A 27,026-nucleotide genomic window follows, 5' to 3' on the forward strand; every position below is an offset into this window, starting at 1 on the left:
ATGTCACAGTGTATTAATTTTCAGCCTGGATTCTTAATGATTCTTCATTTACAAATTTTTTGGTTGTCACCTGATATTCTTATAGGTAACTGAAGTGAATAATTTACAAATATTCTGAACATAGGTAAAGTAAGAAAAACATCGGATGACAATACTATTGTTAATATCAGTTCAATATTGTAATATCATTAATTACTTAATTCATTTAATGGATCAGATGTTAGTACTATCATTAATATTAATTTTATATCATAATATCCAATTTTAGTTGTTTTTTATCGTTAAACCCCTTTATATTATATTAATTTCGTGTTATTTATTAATTTTTGATGCTTTTTGTCAGAAAGAAATAAAAACATGTGATAAACCTTGGTGAAAATACTTAACGTGGAAGTGAGGAAATACAAAAAAACATCTCAAATGTGTGATGAAATAAGGAATTGCTTAGTATATGATACTGGGGCATATTCCGGGTCCGTCGTTATGACATCCAATTCCGCCTGTTCTAGCTTTTACATCAGCTAGACAGGCGGATTGTGTTTCACCCTTTCACCATTTAGTGTATTCAGGGTGAATTGAGGGTGGAACACCTCCTGGCGTTAAAACACCAGTGAGGCGAAAGGGGGCATGTCCTATTCGCCTGCAGGAGAGGCGCTGTCAGGTGCTGTTGCAGTGCTCTAGTTGAGGAGTTAAAACTTTTGTTGTTTTGTCCTAACTCCGGTGTAAATGGTCCCGCTGCGGGTCCAGGCACCCGCAGCGGGTCCACAGCGTGCAGCGCTGGGGAAGCTGTCCCCAGGTGCTGCAGGAGGAGGGGGGGTACCGGTCGGAGCTGGAGGGGATGATGTGCGCCCTGCCGCTGCTGTCCCCGGGTGCTGGGAGGAGGGGGGTGTCTGCAGCTTATGAGGGGAGGTGGGGGTACCTGTCAGCCTGAAGTCGGAGGGGATGATGTGCGCCCCGACGCCGCTGTCCCCGGGTGCTGGGAGGAGGGGGGTGTCTGCAGCTGCTGAGGGGAGGAGGGGGTACCGGTCAGCCTGAGGTCGGAGCCAGAGGAGATGATGTGCACTGCCGCCGCTGCTGTACCTCCCCCCGCAGCCGCGAAGTTCCAGTCAGCATCGGGGGTCCCTCCGGCGCATGGGAACTAGTACTAGTTCCCATGCGCCGGAGGGACCTCCAACACTGACTGTCTATTCGCCGCAGGAACTTCGCGGCTGCGGGGGGAGGTACAGCAGCGGCGGCAGCGCACATCATCTCCTCTGGCTCCGACCTCAGGCTGACCGGTACCCCCTCCTCCCCTCAGCAGCTGCAGACACCCCCCTCCTCCCAGCACCCGGGGACAGCGGCGGCGGGGCGCACATCATCCCCTCCGACTTCAGGCTGACAGGTACCCCCACCTCCCCTCATAAGCTGCAGACACCCCCCTCCTCCCAGCACCCGGGGACAGCTCACCCCTCTACCCCCTCAAAAATGTTATTTAAGCAGCAGCAGTAATAAATAAATATATATATATATGTGTCGGGGTCGGCACTCTTTATGATCTCCAATGGTATCACCCCTGGTGCCTCTCAGCGTGTGTGGTACACGTAGTATATACAGAAGCAGTATGATGGCACTCAGAGGATTTTTCACGAGATACACAGGACACTGGAAGTGTGGCAACGTTTCGGAGCTTGAAAAAGGTTAATAAAACCGAAACGTTGCTACACTTCCAGTGTCCTGTGTATCTCGTGAAAAATCCTCTGAGTGCCATCATACTGCTTCTGTATATATATATATATATATATATATATATATATATATATATATATATATATATATATAGTGTGTGTTGCCTCCTGGCAACAAGCAATTTCACCCCCTCTTGGCAATTTCACCCCCCCTTCGCTGATAGCCGCAGCGCCCACACCTCCTGCCTGATGCAGCTGGCCCAGCAAGGTGACCCCCACCTTGGTCTGTTGCCACTGATAGCCACCAGCGCACCTGACGTGCAGCCAACATGGATGCCCCCCCCTCCCCATGTATCTCCTCCTGGCCCTCCTACATTCCCCTGCTGCCACCCTGCATGCTCCTGATGCCCTCCACCCCCCCTGCAACCCCCCACTGCCCACCTGCACCCTCCTGCTGATTTCAACCACCAGCACCCTCCTGCTGCCCACCTGCCACCCCCTTCTGCCCAACTGCCACCCCCTGCGTCCACCTTCTGCCCCCCCCTGCATCCACCTTCTGCCCCCCCTGCATCCACCTTCATGCTGCCCTCCTTCACCCCCCTGCTGCCCTCCTTCACCCCCCTGCATCCTTCTGCTGCCCCCCTGCACCCTCTTGCTGCCCACCAGCACCCACCTTCAGCTCCCCTGCTGCTGCCAACCTTCACCCCCTGTTGCCAACCTTCACCCCCCTGCTGCTTCCCACCTTCACCCTCCTGCTTTTTAAAATTTTATTCCGCTTTATTTTATTTTGCAAAGTTCCGTGGATGCCTAATTTGGAATGAAGAGGACTTGAGGACCCGGGTGAGTATGGTTTCCCTCTACAGGTACCCATACTGGATTTCTACTGGACGAGGGGACCGAACTACTATCAAGATAGGTAAGTATTTACATGAATGGGCTCTGTGTGCATTAAAGTTTTATTTTTCAGGTGTCTTTGTGTTTTTATTTAACTATTGGTTCTGCTGTGGAACTAAGAGTCCCAGCAAGCCGCATGCTGGGACTTGTGGTTCTCCAAGTCCCAGTATGCGGACCAGGCTTGCTAGGACCCATAGTTCCACAGCAGAACCCAATGGTTCTTTCTATTTTTACACCCTCATCAGCCCGGTGCCCAAAGCCCAGGGGACAGCCCCAGGCTTCAGCCTGGGCAAGTAAGTTCTGGAGGGAGGACGCCTTCATTGGGGGGGGTCCCCACTTCTCCAGGACCCCTGCCCAGGCTGACTGGTCAGTAGTTTAATGCTTCGGCCGCGGGACCTTATATAATAAGTGTCCCCCGGCTATGGCATTACCCTGCTGGCTGGTTGGGCCTGGTGCTGGTTCTTAAACACTGCTACATGGAGAGAGTAAAAAAAATGAAAAAAAAAATCTAAATATATTCATATAGGCAATAATAAACATACACAATTTATTTATAAGCAAAATGACAATAAATTACATTGATTCATTTAAAAAACTACATAAATAAACTAATAGTTTATGTTTTGTAGAGCAGTCCCGACAGAAGAAATTGTCTAGTTCACTTTGTCTAAAGCCTGCCTGAAAACTGTAGAATCCATTTAGACAATCAGACACTGAATAGGCTAAATCAGATTAACATGGCTGAGTTTAGACAAAGTGAAACAAAAAGTCTAAATGACTCATTTAGACAGGCGAGGCAAACGAAAAGAGTTGACAGGTGAAATGGTTTAGACTGTCTAGAAAAAATGATAGTGAATACTACAATTCATCTAGAATTTTTTTTCAGGCGTAAAATATGCTGTTTTAGACAGAATGGACCTAACGACCAACAGTGAATACACCCCACTGTGGTAAATTAATCTGTGTGTAACAGAATGATCAATTAATCATTCCTTTTTTTTGGCATACAGTGTGTGTTACTTGTGCATAATAATTAATTGGTGATTATTGGTTGGTGAGAAAATGTAATGGTGGTTATTACATAGTAAAATAAAATCATTGTAATTTATATGTCTCTTATAAGAAATAAAGGAAAATATAAAATGTAAAAAAGTCTAAAGAAGAAGCATCGGGGCGTGACCACGGCAGGACGTGAGTGAGAGCGCGCGCCCGTCCTCCTCCTGGCACACCACTCCACGTGTATGGAGACCGCTCCGTTTTAGTGTTTGAAATCGTTGCCTGCAAGGCTTGAAAATATCGTATTCCCCGGCGAAATTCTACCTCACCGTGCGTGAAGGAGAGGGCTCTGGTCCGGGCTCCGGTGGGCTGTCTCCCCCCGCTTGTTTTCCTGCCTCCTGTTCGCTGGTCGGAGGGACTGTGACGCCTGGTGTGAGTGGGCGCCCGGCGCTGTGACGCGCGGTGACGCGAAGCAGGGGGCCTTGGTACCGTGGTTGAAGCGCTGCCTGAAAGGGAGTTCTCTGGTGACCGGAGACCGAGGGGCGCGAGTGGGGTGCCCAGCGGCTGCCTGCGGGTGTGAGACGCAGTGGATGAGGGCTGCCCCCTCTGCCTGTCCAGGGACGCCGGGAGCCTGCGGGTGAGAGGCGCAGACTCCGGGGTCTATTGTCTTCAGCAAGGCACCTCCGGTACGCCGCACTATTACTCCAGAAGGAGCTCGGAGGAAGCAGTGAGTAAGACTTCTCCGTCCAAGAACAGCGGCGACCTCTATTGTCGTATCTGGAGGTACTCTGGGCTTATATTTATCTCTAGGGCCCTATATTGCCAGCCTAGTATCAGTTTGGCTGGGAGCGGGGTTGGAGCACATTGTGGACTGTTGCGTGGACTAGGGGTTGACGGTGGATCAGAGCCGGTGGGGTTTTTTTTTTTTTTTTTCTGTCTGAAGTGGCCTCTGGCCGGAGCAGATAGCGGGGCGGTCCAGGTTCAGGTACCCCCATAATAACAATCGGAGAAAGGGGGTAAAAGTGTGAAGTGCTATATTGTACCTGAACTCAGTTTGATAGCCGTGAAAAAAGGGGGGCATACCCCTATTCCAGTCGGGACTTTACCTCTGCAAAATTTAAGTGTATTAAAGTACCATCCGGACTGTTCCAGTGGGGGGGTCCGGGTATCTGTGAGAGAACGTCAAGTGACTGAACAAGTGCTATATTTTACCTGAACTTAGTCTGATAGCCGGGAAAAAAGGGGGTATACCCCTATCCCAGTCGGGACTTTTCCCTTGCAAAACTTAAGTGTATTTAAGTACCATCCGGACTGTTCCAGTGGGGTGGTCCGGGCACCTGTGAGAGAACGTCAAGTGCTTGAATTAAGGGTAAAAATGGGGAAAACGGGCCAGACAGCCGCTGCAGCAAGGCTGGAGAAATATGCTCGCTCTCAGGCGGGGAACAGTTCTCAGTCGCAGTCTAGCACTCCATTATCTACCCCCACCAAAGAGTGCAAAATTCCGGTGGTCCCTGAAGTTACGTTGCAACAAGTGCTCGAGGCAATTAATACATGTGAGACTCGCCTGGGTGAACAGATTAGCAAGGTCCAGTCTGATATCTCCTTGCTGAGGAACGATGCTCAACTACTGCGGGAGAGAGTAACTGAGGCTGAGACCAGAATCTCAGTTGTAGAGGATCTGGTTGGCCCATTACAATCCCAGGTTAAATCGATGTGTGGCCAAATCTCTGAAATACGATATAAAATGTCGGACATGGAAGGCCGTCTTCGACGGAACAATATTCGATTCCTGGGGTTTGAAGAGAGGGCTGAGGGTGCAGCTCCAGAGAAATTCCTGACAGACTGGCTGTTACAGATATTTGGGGACAAGGTTTTTTCAGCCCAGTTTGCTATCGAGAGGGCCCATCGGGTCCCCGGGCGGGCCCCCCCTCCGGGAGGTCCACATCGGACTCTAATTGCCAAATTTTTAAATTTCAAAGACTGGGATACGGTCCTAAGGCTGTCCAGGGACAAGGAGGACTTTGTATATAATGGCAGTAGGATTGCCGCCTTCCCAGATTTTCCTTTAGAAATTCAGAAGGACCGGGCTAAATTTAGGGATGTTAAAATTCGTCTGAGGGAGTTGGAATTGAAATATTCTATGCTCTATCCGTCCAAATTGAGAGTTTTGGCGGACGGGGCTACGAAAATTTTTTTCACTCCCGGGGAGGCGGCTAGGTGGCTTGATGTCACCTATCCTGGAAGGAAACAGGTCCTAGCAAGCTGATAATATGTTTTCAGTTTCTTGATGTAATTATATTGTTTTTGCTATATACTCTGTTAGATAAGTCTGTGCCTAGACTGTATAGAGGGCTCTGCGGAATGTGGGTGTGGCATCCTGGCAGAGAGCGTTAGGTCCTGAGTACATTCCGTATGGGCGCCTCGAATTATGCCTTGATTAAATATTTCTGAGGAGCGTTTCCTGTGAAATAGAAACAGGGAAACTGAAGTGCGGTAGAGAGCTATTAGTATTACTGTTACTCATTCTTTTTTTTTTTTTTTTTGCTTTTTCGATAGCTCTCGCCCGCCGTTATATATAAATCCTGAGTGCTGTGGAGTGGGGTGTTAAGGGGGGGAGGCGGGCTTCTTTGGTGGTCATTAGTAAATTGCCCCTGGGGCGTATGTATCTGTGGTAGGGTTGGGATATGGTGTGGATGGGGAGTGGGGATTTAGGTATACCAGGGGGGCAGGGTATACAGGGAGGTGGGGGGGGGATGGGGGGGATCTTTGTGTGTTTGTGTCTGTGTATGTGTTTTTTGTTTCCTTATAATGTTTTTTGTCATAGCATCTTTAAGAACAAACCCTCCGTTAAGTGGGTCTCATGGTGCCAGGTACTGTGGGCCGGGCCTAGTGGGGTAACGGGTTCCAGCTGTAGAGGATCGGATAATGGTAAATTGTGGCTTGCTACGTTTGATGTGTTCTAAATGGTTAAATTTTTGACCTGGAATGTCAGAGGCCTGAACTGTAAGATTAAAAGAGCTCTAGTGATGAAGCAGTGTAAGGGCCTAGAGGCTGACATAATATGTTTACAAGAGACCCACTTGACGAAGGAACGGGCGGGATCCATAAAACGTCCATGGATTGGACATATCTTTCAGGCCCCCTTTTCCTCTTCCTCCCGTGGGGTAGCGATCCTCATTAAAAAAACTGTGGTATTTGAAGTAGGATGTGTTAAGATCGATCAGGGGGGAAGATTTATATTTTTGGAGTGTGCTATTGAGCATGTGCGGTTCTGTATCTTGACTGTGTACATTCCACCCCCATTCTCCTACGACGTGGTAAGAATGGCGGTGGAATTTGCGACTTCCTTCCCAGAAAATTTAGTGATTTGCTTGGGGGACTTTAACAAGGTCCTCCAACCTCGGTTGGATAGATGGAATAGGTCCGATAAGGACATAGATAGAGAGGGCAACAGGTTCTTTGAGTTCATCGAGGAAATAGGGTGGAAGGATCCCTGGCGGATGAGGAATCCTGAGGCCCAGCAGTTCTCGTGCTATTCCCCCTCCCACAGATCGTTCTCTCGGATTGATCTGATTCTAGTGTCAGATAAAGCCCTCACTAAAATCAGGCATGTTGATTATAGAGCTCGTGGGATATCCGACCACTCCCTGGTGATAATGGATTTGGATTTAGAGACCCCGATAGGGTTTAAGTACTGGAAATTACAGGCCTACTGGCTCGAGCAAATGGGTGACCTGGGTGGGATCGAAACCTTAATTGAGGAGTACTTTGAGGGAAATGACGGGTCCGCCTCTAATAATTGTGTCTGGGATGCCTTTAAGGCCTATTTGAGAGGGGTTGTGATTAAAAAAATAGCCTTTTTAAAAACATCAAATCGTAAATTGGCAAAAGAACTAGAGGCCAAAATGATCAATCGTGAGAATGTATTTTTGCAGGCGAAAACAGATGTTGCCAGGTCTGAGTGGCTTTTGGCCCAGAAAGAATGGGTAGAGCATCTTCAAGAGGTGACGTGTCGTAGGTTGGGGTTTGGGGCACATAAGTGGTATGCAAACTCTGACCGTACTGGGAAATTCCTGGCCCATTTAATGAAGCAGGAGAATCCCCATAATACTATTTCCATGATTGAATTAAATAATGGTGATAAAATAATCAAGACCCCTGATATTACGGAGCTTTTTTCTACACATTTGGAGGAGGTTTATAGGTCCAAACTTAAGCGGAACATCGGGGAAATTGAGGGATTCCTGGCTCGTATAGTCCTTCCCAGCTTGGAGCCTGCCTCAAGGGATATTCTGGAGGCACCTCTGCTACTAGAGGAGGTCAAGCTGGCGGTTAATTCTTTCCCAGGGGGTAAAGCCCCCGGCCTGGATGGTCTCCCCGGGGAGGTGTATCAAAAGTTTATAAATAACCTAGGTCCGCGCCTCCTGAAAGTATTTCAACAGATGGAAGATGAGGAAAGTATTCCCCAGTCAATGACTGAGGCAGCAATTATTATGATCCCTAAAAGTGGGAAAAACCCTAACCGGGTGGACTCATACAGGCCTATATCGTTAATAACGGCAGATGCGAAGATATATGCCAAGATTTTGGCAACCAGACTTCAGACAGTAATACATCAGGTGGTCCACCCGGATCAGACTGGGTTTATGGTGGGTAAATCCACTATGATTAATCTTAAAAGGGCATATACTTATCTTCAGGGTGTGGAGCTGGGGGGGTCGGACGCCTTGCTCGCGTCTTTTGATGCGAACAAGGCGTTCGACTCAGTTGAATGGCCGTTTCTGTGGGGGGTGTTGCGGGCGCTGGGGTTTGGGGAAAGGTTTATTAAACGGATATCATTGCTTTATCAGGATCCTAAAGCTAGAGTGTCCATTAATGGGTATACATCTCCCCTCTTCTCTCTCTCCAGAGGTACGCGCCAGGGGTGTCCTCTATCCCCTCTGCTGTTTGCAGTAGTGGTGGAGCCCCTGGCTTGCGCCCTTCGGGCGGCCCTGGGGGGTGGGAATGGGGGAGATGGGCCCTGTAGGAACTTAGTTTCGTTATATGCGGACGATCTTTTGGTGGGGTTGGCGGACCCTGGAGATCTGCCGGGGGTGATAAATTTAATTCAGGACTATGGGGGATACTCTGGGCTTACTATGAACTGGGGAAAATCTAACTTTATGTGGTTAGGGGAAAAAGCAGTGTCAAGGCCAATGTTAGATGTACAGCTTAAGCTGGGGGAGAAATTTAGATACCTGGGAATAGTGGTTGCAAGCAACTCAGCTGACTTTATTTCCGATAACCTCATCCCTTTTATCAGTGATCTCAGAATAAAGTGCAGAAGCTGGGCACGGCTCCAGATTTCACAAATTGGCCGGGTGAACCTGGTCAAGATGGCTATACTGCCTATGTTTCTGTACATTGTTCAACACGCCCCTGTCTTTATAAAGGATGAATACTTTAGGAAAATTAAGAGTATTGTGTCCTCCTTTATATGGAGAGAAAAACGCCCAAGAGTTAGACTAGAAATAATGTCCCGGGATAGGTAAAGGGGCGGTTTGGCTCTCCCAGATTTTAAACTTTATTATATGGCCGCCCAGTTGGTTCAAATCTGTGCATGGGTCAAAGAGGAGGAAGTCCCTGACGAGTTACGAGGTCTGGTGGAGGGGGTGGATCCAGACTATTCGCCTCTACAAAGATTATTTGTGAGAGGGCTTCGTCGGGATCTCCCTCCCTTGATTAGCCAGTCGGTTAGGGTTTGGAGATGGACCAGTAAACTAACAAATACAGTGGGCATGGACCCAGACACCCCTATCTTTTCTCTGCCAGGAATGAGGGAACTTAAAGAACAACAAGGTGGGAAAGTATGGCTGCTACTTGGAATTACTAATGTGGGACAATGGTGCCAGGATGGGACATTAAAATCCTTTTCTCAGTTACAGTCAGAGTTTAGCATACCCAAAGAAGTATTTTTCAGGTACCTGCAAGTAAGAAGTGCGATCTCACAGGGCGGTAGACCAGTTGGGTGGGTGATGGAGGAGGCTCCATGCAAGGTCTTTATAAAGCAAATCACTAAAGGGAAGCGAATGTCTAAGGTGTACCGGTACCTACAGTCCTTCGCTCAAGTGGAGGATCTGGGGGCCCTTCGTGCTAAATGGTCGGAGGATATTCCCCAGTTGGATGATATTGGGTGGAAGGTGGCGCTGGCAAGTCCCCGGCATTCGACTAATCTAATGAGGACACAACAGGTCCAGTTCAATATCCTCCACAGGATTTATATTACCCCGGTAAAAATGAAGAAATTCTCTGAGTCCGCATCAGACGGTTGTCCTAAATGCAGGGGTAGGCCGGCCACATTCGATCATCTATTATGGAGCTGTAGAGAGGTGTGTGGGTTCTGGGGGGAAATTAAGGAAACCCTCGTGTTATTGGGGGTACCGAGAGCAGGGTTAAGTAAAATTAATTTGATTTTAGGGATTTGGAAAGATGTCGCAATTAACGGGGAGTTAAAGTATTTGGTAAGAAGTCTAGTGGCCCTCGCCAAGGTGATAATTGCCCGACGGTGGCTGTCCCCTCTGGCTCTTTACCATAGGGAATGGGTTAACCTGATAAATCAGACTAGTGAACATGAAAAGTATCTGCATGCATCTAGAGGGACGCTCGATAAGTACCAGAGAATCTGGGGCCCCTGGAATAGATCAGGGTTACATACAGTTAGCAACAGCGGGGGGATTAATATCTAGAGGGGGGGAGGGAGGGGGGAGGGAGGCGAGGTTAATACATGCAGGGTTTTTTTTTCTCTTTTTTTATTTTTTCTCTTTTTTTCTCGGTGAATCGCAGTAGGTAGGGAAAGGGCACGGGGAGACTCTTGACTGCCTTACGGTCAGAGGTAGAGCCCCTATATATATATATGATCTGAATAAATAGGCACGTTCACTTATACGTTTCACGGGCACAGAATTTTGGCCTTAGTAGTAGATGGTTTAGTAGGGAAGCATAGGACGGTGTCACCAGTACTGGCGGGCACTAACTGTGCCTTACATAAGGGTAGTAACAGGGGTATTCCTGTTGTTAGGGGGAGAGGACGGGTGGGGGGAGGGTATTTTGAATGGGGGTAGGGTGTCACTTATATTTTTTTTTTTTTTCTCACCCCAAGGACATAAGACACAAATCCCCATACTTGATGGTGAGGCATCAGTATGGGGGTTTTTCACTAGGCACCCTCTTTATACAGGGAACACATCAGGGTTTTCCCGGTTTTTTTTTTTTTTTCTCCCTGTGATTGGCTTCTATATCTTGATCCCACTTCCCTTCCCTCTTCTGTCATTTATAAACTGCGGTGGTGAGCGGGTGATTATCGGGTCCCAGTGGGAAATGTGGGGAGAGTAGGGGGGTAAGAGGGGGGCACGGGAACAGGGAGGCTTGTAACTTAAATTCCAAGATGTGGGTAGGTCTTCGAATGGAGGATTAAACCATGAGAGGGGTGAAGGTTCCCTTAGGAAGGTAGTACTCTGAAGAGCAGCTATGACTAAGGCCCTTATTCTGGTTGGTGCGGCCGGAGCCGCACACGGTGCTCCGGCCGCACAAACCAATCCCCGCCCACGAGACGGATCGCCACGGCCGTCCGTACACGGACGGCTGGCGATCCGCATAAAAATGGTGGAGGCGTACGCCTCCACCATGGTGGGAGCTGCCCCCTGCATTCGATGGTCGTCGACCATCGAAGACAGGTCCGCACGCCCCAGCAGCTCCCGCAAGCTGAGACCACACGGACAATCGTCCGTGTGATAGCTTGTATGGGGGCTGAGAGCTGACATCCGGCGACGTCAGCTTTCCGCCCCCATGAGTTGCGTCATACCCTCATTACCATGCATACGCCCCGCGTTTGCATGGGAACGCCCATGAAACGCGGGGCGTACACATAGGGAAATGAGGGTATGAAGCCCCTCACGCCCCTATACGCCCCCTTTGCGGCGTATATTTTTTGTGTGCGGCGATTTCACCTGCACATGCGCAGAGTGACCTCTGCGCATGTGCAGTGTGAAAACATCGGCGGTACGGCCGCACGCGGGCCGTACCGCATAGATTAGAATAAGGGCCTATATGTGTTTGTGTCTAGTGTTTTACTATTGTCATTGTATTAATTTTTTGTCTTGTATATGTAAGTGGTGGATCTATACTGCTTTATTGTCCTGTATATTTGAAAATGTGTATTGAAATAAAAACGTTATATAAAAAAAAAAAAGTCTAAAGAAATCTTTAATTATGGATGTATAGAAAAAACACAGATATATATATATCTCCTATATATTTGGCTACATCTGTCACTCAAAGTGGGTGTCTGTGTCTATAACGCTCTGTTCCTGGACTTTCCTCTTAATGTGTGATTGCCTTCATCTGTGCTGAACACCTTTCTGAGAAATTAACCTGTTTAAAACAGGTGATGGCAATCATACATTAAGGGGAAGTCTAGAAACAGAGCATTGTGTCCCTCCTGGAGAGGGTCATGTTGGGAGGTATATGACCGAGAACCAGCCCAGTGAGCCCACAGACAGTGCCAGACACCCACTGACTTCCCATGTTGCCCAGCACTGCTACTCCACAGCCACCAGGTGAGCGCCCCCCTCCCGCGATTTGCGGCAAAACCTCCCCCCCCGCACGCCCCCCCCCCCTCCCGCGATTCGCGGCAAAAACACCCGCTCCCCCGTGACCCCCCCTACCGCGATTAGCAGCAAAAACAGCCCCGCGACCCCCCCTCCCGCGATTCGCTGCAAAAAGAACCCCCCCACGACCCCTCCCGCAATTCGCGGCATAACCACCACCCCGTGATTCCCCCTCCCGCGAATCTTGGCAAACCCTCCCCCGTGACCCCCCCCCCCCCCCCCGATTCGCGGAAAACACCCCCCCCGCGACCTCCCTCCCGCGATTCGCGGCAAAAAGAACCCCCCCGCGACCCCCCCTTGCACGATTGGCGGCACCCCCCCTGCGACCCCCCTCCCGCGATTCGCGGCACCCCCCCCCCCCCCCCGCAATTCGCAGCAGCCCCAGGATTAAATGGCACATGCAAAACACTGACATGGCTATGGTCAACAATGAAAAAGGTTGACATGAGTTTTTGAAGATTTATTTTTAATTTTTTCATATTCATTGTCATGTGTCGACATGGACACCAATGAAGTGGCACACTTATGTCAACATTTACATGTGTTGACCTTTCTGTGTTGATTTTTTCTTGTGGCGATTCGCGTCACACCCCCCCGCAACCCCCCCTCCCGCGATTCGCGGCACCCCCCGTGACCCCCCACCTCCCGCAATTCGCGGCAACCCCCCACCGGAACCCCTGTGAACCCCGCCCTCCCGCGATTCGCGGCACCCACCCCCGCGACCCCCCCCCTCCCGCAATTCGCGGCACCCCCCCCCCCGTGATTCGCGGCAGCTCCAGAATTAAATTGCACATGGAAAACACTGACATGGCTATGGTCGACAATGAAAAAGGTTGACATGAGTTTTTGAAGTTTTTTTGTCATTTTTTGAATATTTTCATATTCATTCTCATGTGTCGACATGGACACCAATGAAGTGCCACACTTATGTCAACATTTACATGTGTTGACCTTTCTGTGTTGATTTTTTTCTTGCGGCGATTCGCGTCACACCCCCCGCAACCCCCCCTCCGGCGATTCGCGGCACCCCCCCCCCCCGCGACCCCCCCCTCCCGCAATTCGCGGCAACCCCCCACCAGAACCCCCATGAACCCCGCTCTCCCGCGATTCGCGGCACCTACCCCCCGCAACCCCCCCCCTCCCGCAAATCGCGGCACCCCCCCGCGATTCGCGGCAGCCCCAGGATTAAATGGCACATGCAAAACACTGGCACGGCTATGGTCGACAATGAAAAAGGTTGACATGAGTTTTTGAAGATTTATTTCATTTTTTGAATGTTTTCATATTCATTGTCATGTGTCAACATGGACACCAATGAAGTGGCACACTTATGTCAACATTTACATGTGTTGACCTTTCTGTGTTGATTTTTTCTTGTGGCGATTCGCGTCACACCCCCCCCCCCCCCCGTAACCCCCACTCCCGCGATTCACGGCACCCCCCCCCCCCGCGCGATTCTCGGCACCCCACCCCGTGACCCCCCCTCCCGTGATTCACGGCACACCCCCCCTACCATGATTCGCCGCAACCCCCGCCCCCGTAACCCCCTCCCGCGATTTGCGGCAACCCACCCCGCGACCCCCCTCCCGCGATTCTCTGCAATCCCTCCCCTCCCGCGATTCGCAGCATCCACCCCCCCACAACCCCCCCTCCTGCAATTCGCGGCACCCCCCGCGACCTCCCCTCCTGCAATTCGCGGCACCCTCCGCGACTCGCGGACACCTAAGTTGCAATACAGGGCATCTTTCATACAATTCTAACCATATTTCTCATATACAAACGTTCACAAATTAAGGGGGCGCAGCCCCTTACGACGGTGTGAAGAGCGCCCGTAGGGCGCGATGAATCACCTAGTATATATATATATATATATATATAAAAATTACTGTTTTATAGTTATTCATTCCTACTGTTCCCTGGGTCACTTAAAAATCATCCAAGTTGTTAAGATACACTGTTGCATTCCATATAAGAGTTATTGCTTATGTATAAATTTTCCTCTTTGTGATTAATTACAGGGAGATTACTACCTACTGGTTCTGGTATATTCGAGAAAAATACCCTCAAAAACAAAATATGAACAAATATATATATTTTCACCGGGGCAGGTCAGGTATCTGTTTTGTGGAGAAAGTAGATCAGTATTCTTTGAAACTGACTATTGTTGGAATCATGTAGGCAATGATATTTCAGAGAAACGGCTATAGCTGTTGGCTTCGTTAAGGCCTTTTGGGGACAAACTATCCAGCAAAAAAATCATTTTGGTCTCATACTGCAGGAGTAATTTATCCAAATTTCCTCCTCTAATTCCTCGTTTGATATGTTTAAGACCATACACTTTCAGGCCTTTTGGGTCTCCTCCGTGGTGTTGCAAGAAATGTCTCGCCACCGAGGTTAGTGTTTTAAACCTTAGGGAGTCTCTCTGGGCATTACAAATGGTCCCTGCGTGTTCTAGGACTCGCACCTTCAGGGGTCTTGAGGTTTTCCCCACATAGCTTAAACCACAAGGGCACTGGAGATGGTAAACTGTGCCTATTGTGGTGCATGTTATCAGACCTTCAATTTTCCACTCTTTACTGTACTTGTCCTAAAATGTCATTCTTGGGGTCATGTATTGACATGCCTTGCAGCGACCACAGCTTCTTGAACCTTTGTTGTTTGTTCTTGGTTGCACTTCACTTGATAGGTGGCTGTGGACTAATGTGTCTTTAATGCTCCGTGACCTCCTCCAACTTATCTGAACTCTATCCGGCAGAGTTTCTTTTAAATCTTGATCTGTTTTCAGAACTTTCCAGTGTCTCTGGAGTATGGAATTAATCTCTTTCCAGTGGATATTGAATGTACCTACAAAACGGATCACTTCATCTTTCACCATCTTCTGTTTGGGTCTCGGTAGGTTTTCTCGAGGAAGGTCTTCAACTTGTTTAGTCGCCTTCTTAATGAGTCTATTACTGTAGCCTCGTTTTTTGAACCTCTCCTGTAATTCCCTTTCTCGAATATGAAAGGTATCTGTGTCAGAGCAGATTCTCTTAACTCGCATTAGCTCCCCTTTGGGAATTGCTTTTATTGTAGATGGTAAGTGCGAGCTGTCTGAATGCAGTATACTGTTGGTTGCCGTTTTCTTGCGAAAGATGTCCGTTGAGATAATACCTTCCTCATCTATTCTGACTGTCCAGTCCAGGAAGTTTATTTCTTTTTGACTCATTTCCACTGTCAATTTAAGATTCATATCGTCGGTGTTGAGAATCTGGATGAATCTAACCAGGTCATTTTGTTTGCCCTCCCAGAGGAGGAGGATGTCATCTATATACCTCATGTAAATTAAGATGTTATTGGTATATTTTTCCAATGACTCCCTAAAAACAAATTCTCTCTCCCACCACCCCAGGTACAGGTAAGCGTACGTGGGGGCACACGCCGTCCCCATCGCTGTCCCCCGCACCTGGAGGTAGTGGGATTCTTGGCACACAAAGAAATTTTTTGTTAAAATAAATTCTAACAATTCTAGCAAGAATTCATTGAAATCCGAGCGTGCTTCCGTATTAAGAAAGTAACGTGCAGCCTGTACACCTCTATCATGATTGATACTGGTGTACAGGCTCTCAACGTCACATGACACCAGCCAGACACCAGGGTTGACTGTAACATTTTGGAGTTTAAGCAGCACATCCATTGTGTCACGGGTGTATGATGGTAGCGTGACCACATGATTACGTAAATATTGGTCAACAAAAATGCTGGCCTTCTCGGTTAGGCTTCCTACTCCCGATAAGATAGGTCTTCCTGTTCTTGTGAACTTTTGGGAGTAAGTATAGGGTGGGAGTTTTTCAGTATTGAGAAAATCATGGTCTTTCTTTGTAATAGTGCCGTTCCTGTATGCGGTCTGTATCATGTTGTTATATTGTGTTGTTAAAGTCTGACCTGGATTAAATGTAAGTTTTTTATAACAGGTTGAGTCGCCCAATTGTTTATTGAGTTCCTCCACATTCATTGATTTCGGCCACAACACAATATTTCCGCCTTTATCAGACGGCTTCACTATTACGTCCTCCCATTTGCTAATCTCAGAGAGAGCTGTCCTTTCTCTTCTGCTGATGTTATCTCTGTGTCTCTTCTTCTTCATAAAGAGATTGTCCAGATCTTTGGACACCGGGTCCTGATAAACTTGGACTGCTGGGCAGATTTGTTGATCTGGAAAGAACGAGGACTTCTTTTTTATCTTACTGGCGTCAAATGGTACTGGGTGGGTTGGTGCAGGAGTTGTATTTTCATTTTCCAATTCCTCTAGGATTTGTATGGCTATCATATCTTGACTGTCACAACTATTAGCACCATCTTGTTCTAGTGTTCACTCTAGAAATTGGGCAGGGCGCCGGGGGCACACTTGTGGGCGGTCCCGGACCGCCGACGTCACTAAAGTGGGCGGACCGGGCCGCCGACGTCACTAAAGTGGGCGGGCCGGGCCACCGGTGTCACTAAAGTGGGCGGGCCCGCCCGGCGGCGTCACTAAAGTGGGCGGGCCGCCGGCGTCACTAAAGTGGGCGGGCCCAGCCGCGCCGAAGATGCTGTCACCACATAAACATGCAATAAATCTTCAAAAACTCATGTCAACCTTTTTCATTGTCGACCATAGCCGTGCCAGTGTTTTGCATGTGCCATTTAATCCTGGGGTTGCCGTGAATCACGCGCGGGGGTGGGAGGGAGGAGGTGAGGGGTGTCCGCGAATCACGGGAGGAGGGGTCGTGGGTGTATGCCGTGAATTGCGGGAGGGGGGGTGTGGGTTCCGCGAATCGTGGGATGGGGGGGGGGGCGGGGGGGTTGCAGTGAATCGCGGGAGGGTGGGTCACGGGGGCGGGGGGTTGCCGCAATGACAGGAGGGGGGTCAGGGGTGGGGAATCGCGGTAGGGGGGGTTTTGGGGGACACCGTGAACAGCCGGAGGGGGGGGCCCGGGGGGTTGGCGCGAATTGTGGTAGGGGGGGTCGCGGGGTGCCGCGAATTGCAGGAGGGGGGGGTGTGTCACGGGGTGGGGCCGCGAATCGTGGGAGTCACCGGGGGTGCCGCGAATTGTGGGGGGTGTGCTGCAAATCGCGGGAGGGGGGTGCCGCGAATCGCCACAAGAAAAAATCAACACAGAAAGGTCAACACATGTAAATGTTGACATAAGTGTGGCACTTCATTGGTGTCCATGTCGACACATGAGAATGAATATGAAAACATTGAAAAAGTGAAAAATAAATCTTGTCAACCTTTTTCATTGTCGACCATAGCCATGTCAGTGTTTTGCATGTGCCATTTAATCGTGGGGATGCCGTGAATGGGGGGGGGGGGAGGGAGGTGCATACCCAACATGACCCTCTCCAGGAGGGACACATTGCTCTGTTTCTGGACTTTCTTCTTAATTTATGGATTACCATCACCTGTGCTTAAACACCTTTCTTATCAATTACCCTGTTTAAAATGACAGGTGATGACAATCATAAGTTAAGATGGAAGTCCACAAACAGAGCATTCTGTCCCTCCTGGAGAGGGTCATGTTGGGAGGTATGGAGGTGTGGGGGTGAGGTGTGGGGTGCTCACCTGGTGTGTCTGGTGAGTAGCTGTGTCTTTGCTGTGTAACATGGAGAGGCAGAGGGTGTCTGGCACTGTCTGTGGGCTCACTGGGCTGGTTCTCTGTCATGTGAGTCAGAGGCTCCACCCAGGGGTATAGCTCCAGACACACTTTGAGTGACAGATGTAGCCAAATATATAAGAGATACAAAAATTGGTATTCTAAATACGAATGAATACGACTGGCATCAACGTTGTATTTCATTTACAAATTCGTATTCCGGAAGGAAATTTACAAAGTAATCGTATTTTATTGCTTCATATTTTTCGATGACGTATGGATTCGTATGGCTGCAGTTTAAAAAAAAAGAGAAAATTAAATAAGTAATTTAAAAAAATGGCGTAGGTTCACCCCCATGTCCGTAACCAGTCCCAGGCTCAAAGAGCCGGTTCTGTTTAAAAAAAAATCAGGGATCAAAGCATGTAGGGGTTCCCCATATTTTTTAAAACCAGCACCAGGCCCAAGGGCCGGTCAAAGTTCCCAAAATACGGGAGACAAAACGAGTAGTGGTCCCAGTACCAGGTCCAACCAGCCAACAGGGTAATGCCACAGCCGGGGGATATTTATTATATAAGATCCCCTCCAGAACTTAGCTGCCCAGGCTGAAGCCTGGGGCTGTCCCCGGTACCCCAGGGTTGTGGGTTCCGGGCTGGTTGTAGTGTAAAAGAAAGCATGAACTACTGTATATTGCTGTGGAACTATGAGTCCCAGCAAGCCTCCCCCGCATGGAGGGACTTGGAGAACCACAAGTCCCAGCATGCGGGCATCAAAGGGCCCGCTGGAAGTTCCACAGCAATGCAAATAGTAAAATAAACACACTGACACTAGAACAATAAAACTGTATTACATACACAGCCCTTTCATACATATACTTATCTACCTTGATCCTGTAGGTAGGTCTACCTCCGTCCGTCCATCAGCTGGTCCTGAAGAAATCCAATATTGGATACCTGTAGAAGAAAATAATGCGGTACTTGTGTAGTTTCACAGCGGCAGTTACGTAGTCAGCGTAGTGTCCCTGTCAGAATCAGCGTAGTGCTCCCACGGTCAGCGTAGTCAGTGTCCGTGTCAGTATCAGCGTAGTGTTCCCACCCATTCGTGGCTAGCTGGAGCTTACGTAGTTAGCGTAGTCAGTCAGCGTTATGCAGTTAGCATAGTCAGTCAGCGCTTATTACATTGTGTGAGAACCATTGACCATTTTAACCTGCCTGACATGACAGGTGTGAATGTGTTCCTGAAACACCCCCACTATCCACGCCGGCCTGAAGCGTGGCGAGCGGACGTGGTACACGTCCTCCCAACCTGTTCATACCCCCACTATCCACATCGGTGTGGAGTTGACTATATAAAGTGTGGCCAATGCAGCAAGCCCGGCGAGGGGACACGGAATACACCTACAGTAATCCGCGTGCGCTCGCCATGCTTCGGGCTCGGTGGCTCGCTCTATAAAATCAACTCCACGCCAACGTGAATAGTGAGGGTATGAACAAGTCGGGAGGACGTCTACCGCGCCCGCTCGCCACGCTTAGGTCTGGTGTGGATAGTGTGGGTTCGAAATGGAGACATTTGCCAGTATGTAACATGGAGCACTGGCGAATGCGTCCTTTATTGTGCATGAGACGCACTTGCGCACCGCACCCTCCCTTTGTGCAGGAGACGCACGCGCTACTGAACCCTGAAGCGGACACGGGCAGGGTTACTGAGATAATTCCTGAGATGCACAAGCGTCTGAGATGCTCCTGCGTCTCAGGTAAATGGAGCGCCTCTCCAGCGGCGCCTGCATGATCCCCTCTCCGCCGGCGTCCATCAGCGCAGGGGATCTGGCGGTTACCGGCGCTGTGTGAGAGGCGCTCACTAGGCTTGCCAGGGATGCCGGGGACAGAGCTGCAGCTCCTGGGGACAGTACGGTGACTACGCTGACTACACTAGGCAGCCTCCGCAGGTAACTTAGCGTAGCCTGCCCCCCGTGAAACTACACAAGTACCAATAATACTTGTGGAGGTCCTCCGGCGTAGATCAAGTCCTCTTGGTTCTATGTAGCATCCAGGGGACATGGCAAAATCACAAACTGAAAATGCGACACCCACGCTAGTTGGCCAATAGGTATTTGGGAGGAGGAGCCACCGGATGTAAACAAACATCTCACGACTCCTCCTGTCAGTCCGTGGGTGTCGCATTTTCAGTTTGTTATTTATAGTTCCACAGCTATATACAATAGTTTATTCTTTCTTTTACACTATAATCATCCCGTACCCACAGCCCATGGGTACCGGGGACAGCCCCAGGCTTCAGCCTAGACAGGTAAGTTCTGGATAGGGGGGGGGGGGTGTCCCAACTTCCCCAGAACCCCTGCCCAGGTTCTTATATAATAAGTGTCCCCTGGCTGCGGCATTACCCTGCTAACTGGTTGGGCCTGGTGCTGGTTCTTAAAGTACAGGGGACCCCTACTAGTTTTTTCCCTTGTATTTTGGGAACCAGGACCGGCCCTTGGGCCTGGTGCTGGTTTAAAAAAAAATAAGTAATTGGGGGGCGGGTGCTGATGTCATGTGATGTCAGCCGCCCACCCCACACAGACATCGACATGCCCAGGGGGATGCACAGGGTTTTTATGGTGTTGTCCATAAATTGCTGGGTGTTCCCCAGATGATGTGATTGCCTTCAGTGAGTGTGATACTCACCAAAGGCGTTCATTCATGCACATATTCGCTCACCATAGAAAACAGGGCCCAATATGAACCCAACCGAACGTGTTTGAATCAGCCCCCTATGTGCAGTCTGGTTTCTTATCTCCTTTCCCGGTCGCCCGGTTGTGTGGAATCATTATGAAAATATTCAGCTGGTTTCCTCAGATCTTTGGCATGTGCTTCCTTCAGCAGTATAATGCACAGAAACATTTTATTATTATCAGTTATTTATATAGCGCACACATATTCCACAGCGCTGTACAGAGAATATTTGAACATTCACATCAGTTCTCAGTCAATCCAAATCAAATTCCTAGTATGCGTGAGTATACCTGGCCAATAAAGCTGATTCTGATTCTAGATAATCAATTTGCCGCCCACACATTTTTAATATACATTAATCTCTTATATATTTGGCTACATCTGTCACTCAAAGTGTGTCTGGAGATATAATCCTGGGTGGAGCCTCTGACTCACATGACTGACTCACATGACAGAGAACCAGCCCAGTGAGCCCACAGACAGTGCCAGACACCCTCTGCCTCTCCATGTTACACAGCAAAGACACAGCTACACACCAGACACATCAGGTGAGCGCCCCACACCTCCATACCTCCCAACATGACCCTCTCCAGGAGGGACAGAATGCTCTGTTTGTGGACTTCCATCTTAATTTATGATTGTCATCACCTGTCATTTTAAACAGGGTAATTGATAAGAAAGGTGTTTAAGCACAGGTGATGGTAATCCATAAATTAAGAAGTCCAGAAACAGAGCAATGTGTCCCTCCTGGAGAGGGTCATATTGGGTATGCACCTCCCTCCCTCCCCCCCCCCCCCCATTCACAGCATCCCCACGATTAAATGGCACATGCAAAGCACTGACATGGCTATGGTCGACAATGAAAAAGGTTGACAAGATTTATTTTTCACTTTTTCAATGTTTTCATATTCATTCTCATGTGTCGACATGGACACCAATGAAGTGCCACACTTATGTCAACATTTACATGTGTTGACCTTTCTTGATTTTTTTCTTGTGGCGATTCGCGGCACCCCCCGCGACCCCCTTCCCGTGATTTGCAGCACACCCCCCCGCAATTCGCGGCACCCCCGGTGTCTCCCGCGGTTCGCGGCCCCACCCCGTGACATCCCCCCTCCTGCAATTCGCTCCAACCCCCCCTCCCGCGGTTTACGGTGCCCCCCCCTACCGCGATTCCCCACCCCTGACCCCCCCTCCTGTCATTGCGGCAACCCCCCGCCCCCGCGACCCACCCTCCCGCGATTCACTGCAACCCCCCGCGCCCCCCCCATCCCACGATTCGCGGCACCCACACCCCCCCCCCCCACAACCCATCCTCCCGCAATTCACGGCATCCACCCACGACCCCTCCTCCCGTGATTCGCGGACACCCCTCACCTCCTCCCTCCCCCACCCCCGCGCGTGATTCACGGCAACCCCAGGATTGAATGGCACATGCAAAACACTGGCACGGCTATGGTCGACAATGAAAAAGGTTGCCATGAGTTTTTGAAGGTTTATTTTTCTTTTTTTTTATGTTTTCATATTCATTCTCATATGTCGACATGGACACCGATGAAGTGCCACACTTATGTCAACATTTACATGTGTTGAACTTTCTGTGTTGATTTTTTCTTGTAGCAATTTTTTTCCAGTGACAACTATGAACTATGTGCACGTCAACCTACACATCATCAACCAATTCTTTGTATAATATATAACACCTGTTCTGTTTTACTGTAGGTGTTTTAAGTCAGACCTTTTACTGCTACTATTACTGTTTATGTAAATGCATTCTGAATGACAGCAACATCCAACCATCCTTCTACAAGAATATATAACCAACCAGGTGATTCATCGCGCCCCGTGCCCCCTCCCTCCCGCAATTCACGGACCCCCCGCGCACCCCCCTCCCGCGATTCGCAACCCCCCCTCGTGCAATTCACGCCCCCTCCCACGCTTTGCGGACCCCCGCCCTCTCCCGCGATTCGCCGACACCTGCGCCCCCTCCCTCCCTCCCTTGATTCACAGCACCCCCTGCGCCCCTCCCGCAATTCACGGCACCCCTAAACCCCTCTTTAGTCCCCCGTATACTCACACACCCCTATCACTACCCAGCTTCCTGCTCTCCTGAACCGTAACTTCCACCACTGGGGAGTCGCTGATGCTGTTTTGCCCACATGCCCCTATCATGCCTCATAGCCCAGCCTCCTGCTCTCATGCACCCAAACTCCCACCCAGTAGGAGGAGACACTGACTAAGGGCCACCATCCTGTACTGCCACGCTAGACCCTCACTCACTGGCAGAAGCAGCACAGTATCTCCCACCCTCCTCTTTAGTCCCCCTTATTCCCACACACCCCTACCAGCCTCCTTTTTTCCTGTGTCGTGACCTCCGCCAGTGGAGAGCCGCTGACTCAAAAACACCCTACTATACTATTGCACACACAAACACCTAAACAACATGCACACACAGCCCCCCCCCCCACACACCCACAAATGTCACTGTACCATCCACACTATCAATGTACATCTTACTCTGTAACCGCTTTTTAATTAAACAAAACAATACACACCCCCTTCCACATCATATGCTCTCTATTTAACACATTTCACCTATAACTGAAGTTGCAATACAGGCATCTTTCATACAATTCTAACCATCTTTCTCATATACAAATGTTCACAAATTAAGGGGGCGCAGCCTCTTACGACGGTGTGAAGAGTGCCCGTAGGGCGCAATGAATCACCTAGTTTACCCATAACTGTCACATAAAAGACGCCATTTTGTATCCATATGACAAAATAGCATTTAACCATTTATTCTTTTGTAATATCTCCCAACAGGAACATAATAACACGGATCCTCCTCTGGTGTTTTCTGTGGGAGATCGCAGCGGGCAGGATTATCAGGAGTGCGGCAGAATGTCTAAGAAACGTGGCAATGTCAGAAAACCCAGCCCGGGTGACCATAACGAGGGCATCACGGAAACAGCGGGCGTGCAGGACCCACAGGAGGCCACGTCTGTGACTCCTAACAATAAAGGGTCAGCTCAAAAGGTTCAAAAGCAAGCCTGCACTACTGAGCCTACGTACAGCTCTGAGTCTGAGGAGAGCTCCCAGGCTGGCTCCGGCCTGGAGGACAATAAGTCTGAGCAGAAAGGGAAGGGCGAGTACCCCTGTCCGGAATGTGGGAAAATCTTTTCTTATACAACCTACCTAAATATACACATGAGAGTGCACACGGGGGAGAGACCATATAAATGCAAAGAATGTGGGAAATGTTTTGTGCAGAAGCAGCATCTCCAGACACATCACCGTACGCACACCGGAGAGAAGCCGCATCCGTGCTCAGAGTGCGGTAAAGGATTTTCAACTAAATCCGATCTTTCAACACACATGAGAACGCACACGGGAGAGAAGCCATATAAATGTCCAGAATGTGGGAAAGGATTCACCACCAGCTCACACCGTCGTCTACACACAGCTTCCCACACCGGCGCAAATCCCTTTCCGTGTTCTGAGTGTGGGAAAGGTTTCCCTACCAAATACCAGCTGAGAATGCACCAGATAGTGCACACGGGAGAGAAGAACTTTGAGTGTCCTGAATGTGGAAAACGTTTCTCTACAAATGGACATCTCAGTGCCCATAAGATGACCCACACGGGGGAGAAGCCATATAAGTGTTCTGAGTGCGAGAAAGCTTTTGCGAGCAAATCCTATCTTCGCCTCCACCAGAAATCCCACACGGGAGAAAAAACGTTTGCCTGCAGCGAATGTGAAATGTGCTTTTCTCGCAAATCCGATCTTGCCAAACACACAAAAGTCCACACAGAACTTACATTTAAATGCAAACATTGTAAACTGAGTTTTTCTGACCAATCTCATCTTTCCACCCACATGAAAACACACACGGGAGAAAAAACATTTACATGTAACAAATGTGCAAAGTGTTTCTCTAAAATATCTGAATTTGTCCGACACACAAAAGTCCAAACAGGGGAAAAAACTATCTTATGTGATGCAGGAGAAATATCCTATAAATGTCCCACATGTGGCGGCTGTTTCCAGAACATGTCGGAGATCAGAGAGCACATACGAAGCCACAAGGCAAAGTTTGTGTGTGGCGAATGTGACAAACACTTTTATGATAAAAGTCACCTTGAGCAGCATAAGAAAACACACACAGGAGAAAAACCGTTTGTGTGTACGGAGTGTGGCAAACGCTTCACACAGAAAATAGGCATGATTTCACATAGGCAGAGATTACATGGCGTCGGGGTGAAAGCGTTCGCATGCGAGGAATGTGGGAAAGGTTTTGTTCGCAAGGCTGAGCTGGAGAAACACAAACGAGTCCACACAGGAGAAAAACCTTTTCCCTGTACAGAATGTGGTAAACGTTTCAGAATCCGCTCGAGTCTGGTTGTTCACCTGAGGCGCCACACCGGCGAGAGGCCTTTCTCATGCTCGGAGTGTGGAAAATCTTACCGTGATAACGGTGATCTTATTAAGCACAGGAGAGTGCACAGGGAGAAGTCGTTTGTGTGCTCGGAGTGCGGAAAGGCATTTAGTAGCAAAGGCGAGCTTGTTGTACATCAGAGGAACCACACGGACGAGAGACCTTTCACCTGTTCCGAGTGTGGCAAGTCCTTCAAACACAGGGCAACTTTCGTCAACCATCAGAAAATTCACACTGGAGAGAAGCCATTTGCATGTTCAGAATGTGACAAGCGGTTCATAATAAACTCAGAGCTCGTTAGACATAAGATGACCCATTCCGGTGAGCGTCCGTTTCCATGTTTGGAATGCGGGAAACGTTTTACAAGCAAGAAATCCCTGAGGGTGCACCACAGAAGCCACACCGGGGAGATGCCGTACGAGTGTGCGGAATGCGGGAAACGCTTTAGATATAATAAAAGCCTTGCACTGCACAAAAAGAATCACACAGGAGTTTAACCGTACGTGTGCACCACATGTGGGAAAGCGTTCACGTATCCCTCATTTCTGGCTCATCATCAAAAGGTCACATGTGGAAAGTGATTTACCGCAGAGATAGCCCCTTACAAGGCAGAGGTTTTACACAAGAAATAAGGATCCAAGTGGAAACTGAGGACCCTCAGTACAGAGGCCGGATCCGTGCAGGAAGACGGCCAGACTCTGACATTTTTTTTTTAAAGGGGAAATCCCTTACAAGGCAAAACCACGCATTGTAAATGATTGCCCCTTTATATCTCTGTCATCCTAATAATTGCTTCAGTGTACTCTCCCATGATGCAACTGTCTATTAGCCATCTACTGTTTGTCATTATTAGTTTTTTGCTCATTTATGTAATTTTCGACGCTGCAGAATCCTTGTGGCACCATGTAAATAATTTATACCTGAAAAAAAAAAGATTGAATGGCCAGTATTCAATGTGAAATTTTCTCCGTGCATGGCGAGAGATTTTTTCTCTCGCCATGCACTCGCCGTGTTCCGGAGCCTCCTGCTCCCCCTATTCAACGTGTTAAAGACTCGCCGCCACTCGCGGCGAGTCTTAACCCCTGCAGCGGACGAGCGTCCGCGGCAGGGAGCTGTCAGGGAGCCGGGGGACGTAGCAGCCAAGAGAGATTAAAGTCTCTCTTGGCTGCTGCAGGGGATATGGGGAGGGGAGCAGGGCTCCCCTGGACCCAGACAGCACAGGCTGGCCCCCCTTATAGCCAGCGGGGGGCCCAGTATTCACTGTACCCGAACGTGCATCGGGTGCAGTGAATATATGAATATCTAATGAGCGGCTCGAGCGCTCCGGCCCCCTGCTGGCTGCACTGTGTAAAAAAAAAAAAAATGTAAAAAAATATTTTTTTTAAAATTAAATATATATTCATGTGCTATAGGCACATGAATAAAAATAACATGCCCCTTCACAGAAAAAAAAACCTGATTTTTTTACACCAAAATTAAAAAAAACACCCTTTTAGTTTAAAAGTTCACATTCCTGCTCTCCATCAAAAGATGGAGAATTTCTACACGGAGAGAGACGGCGAGAATCACTTAGAAAGACGGAGAACATTTCACATTGAATAGGGTGGCTCGCCTTTGGAGAAAAAAAACCTCTCTCCACCGCGTGAAAAGCACAAACTCTCCAGAAATCACAGCGAATTTTTCTCATTGAATACTCCCCAGTGAATAGGGTGGCTCGCCTTTGGAGAAAAAAAACCTCTCTCCACCGCGTGAAAAGCACAAACTCTCCAGAAATCACAGCGAATTTTTCTCATTGAATACTGCCCAATGTGATGAATAAATAATTGATGATTAAATCAGTCTGTTATTACTATTCTTATTATTTTTATTAATAATGAAATGCATAGTAACTGATGAAAGAGGTGTAGGCTACGTGTTGTGTTGTATATACTCTCTAACTATTTATTTATTAACAGTTACTTATATAGCGCACACATATTCCGCAGCGGTGTACAGAGAATAGTTGAAAATTCACCTCAGTCCCTGCCCCAGTGGAGCTTACACTCTATGATCCC

General features: G+C 48.9%; 1 protein-coding gene across 1 annotated transcript in view; it reads left to right on the forward strand.

Moving 5' to 3' along the window:
- Positions 1 to 26,810, forward strand: part of LOC146007474 (uncharacterized) — a 34,002-nt gene extending 7,192 nt beyond the window's left edge. The window contains exon 2 of the mRNA XM_083145849.1: positions 23,361 to 26,810. Coding sequence (XP_083001975.1) covers positions 23,439 to 25,469 — 2,031 coding nt within the window. The 5' untranslated portion in view covers positions 23,361 to 23,438 and the 3' untranslated portion in view covers positions 25,470 to 26,810. The remainder of the gene's footprint in view (positions 1 to 23,360) is intronic.
- The last annotated feature ends 216 nt before the right edge of the window (positions 26,811 to 27,026 follow it).

The sequence above is a fragment of the Crinia signifera genome, chromosome 6, assembly GCF_055691185.1.
Source record: "Crinia signifera chromosome 6, ASM5569118v1, whole genome shotgun sequence".
Taxonomy (NCBI): Eukaryota; Metazoa; Chordata; class Amphibia; order Anura; family Myobatrachidae; genus Crinia; species Crinia signifera.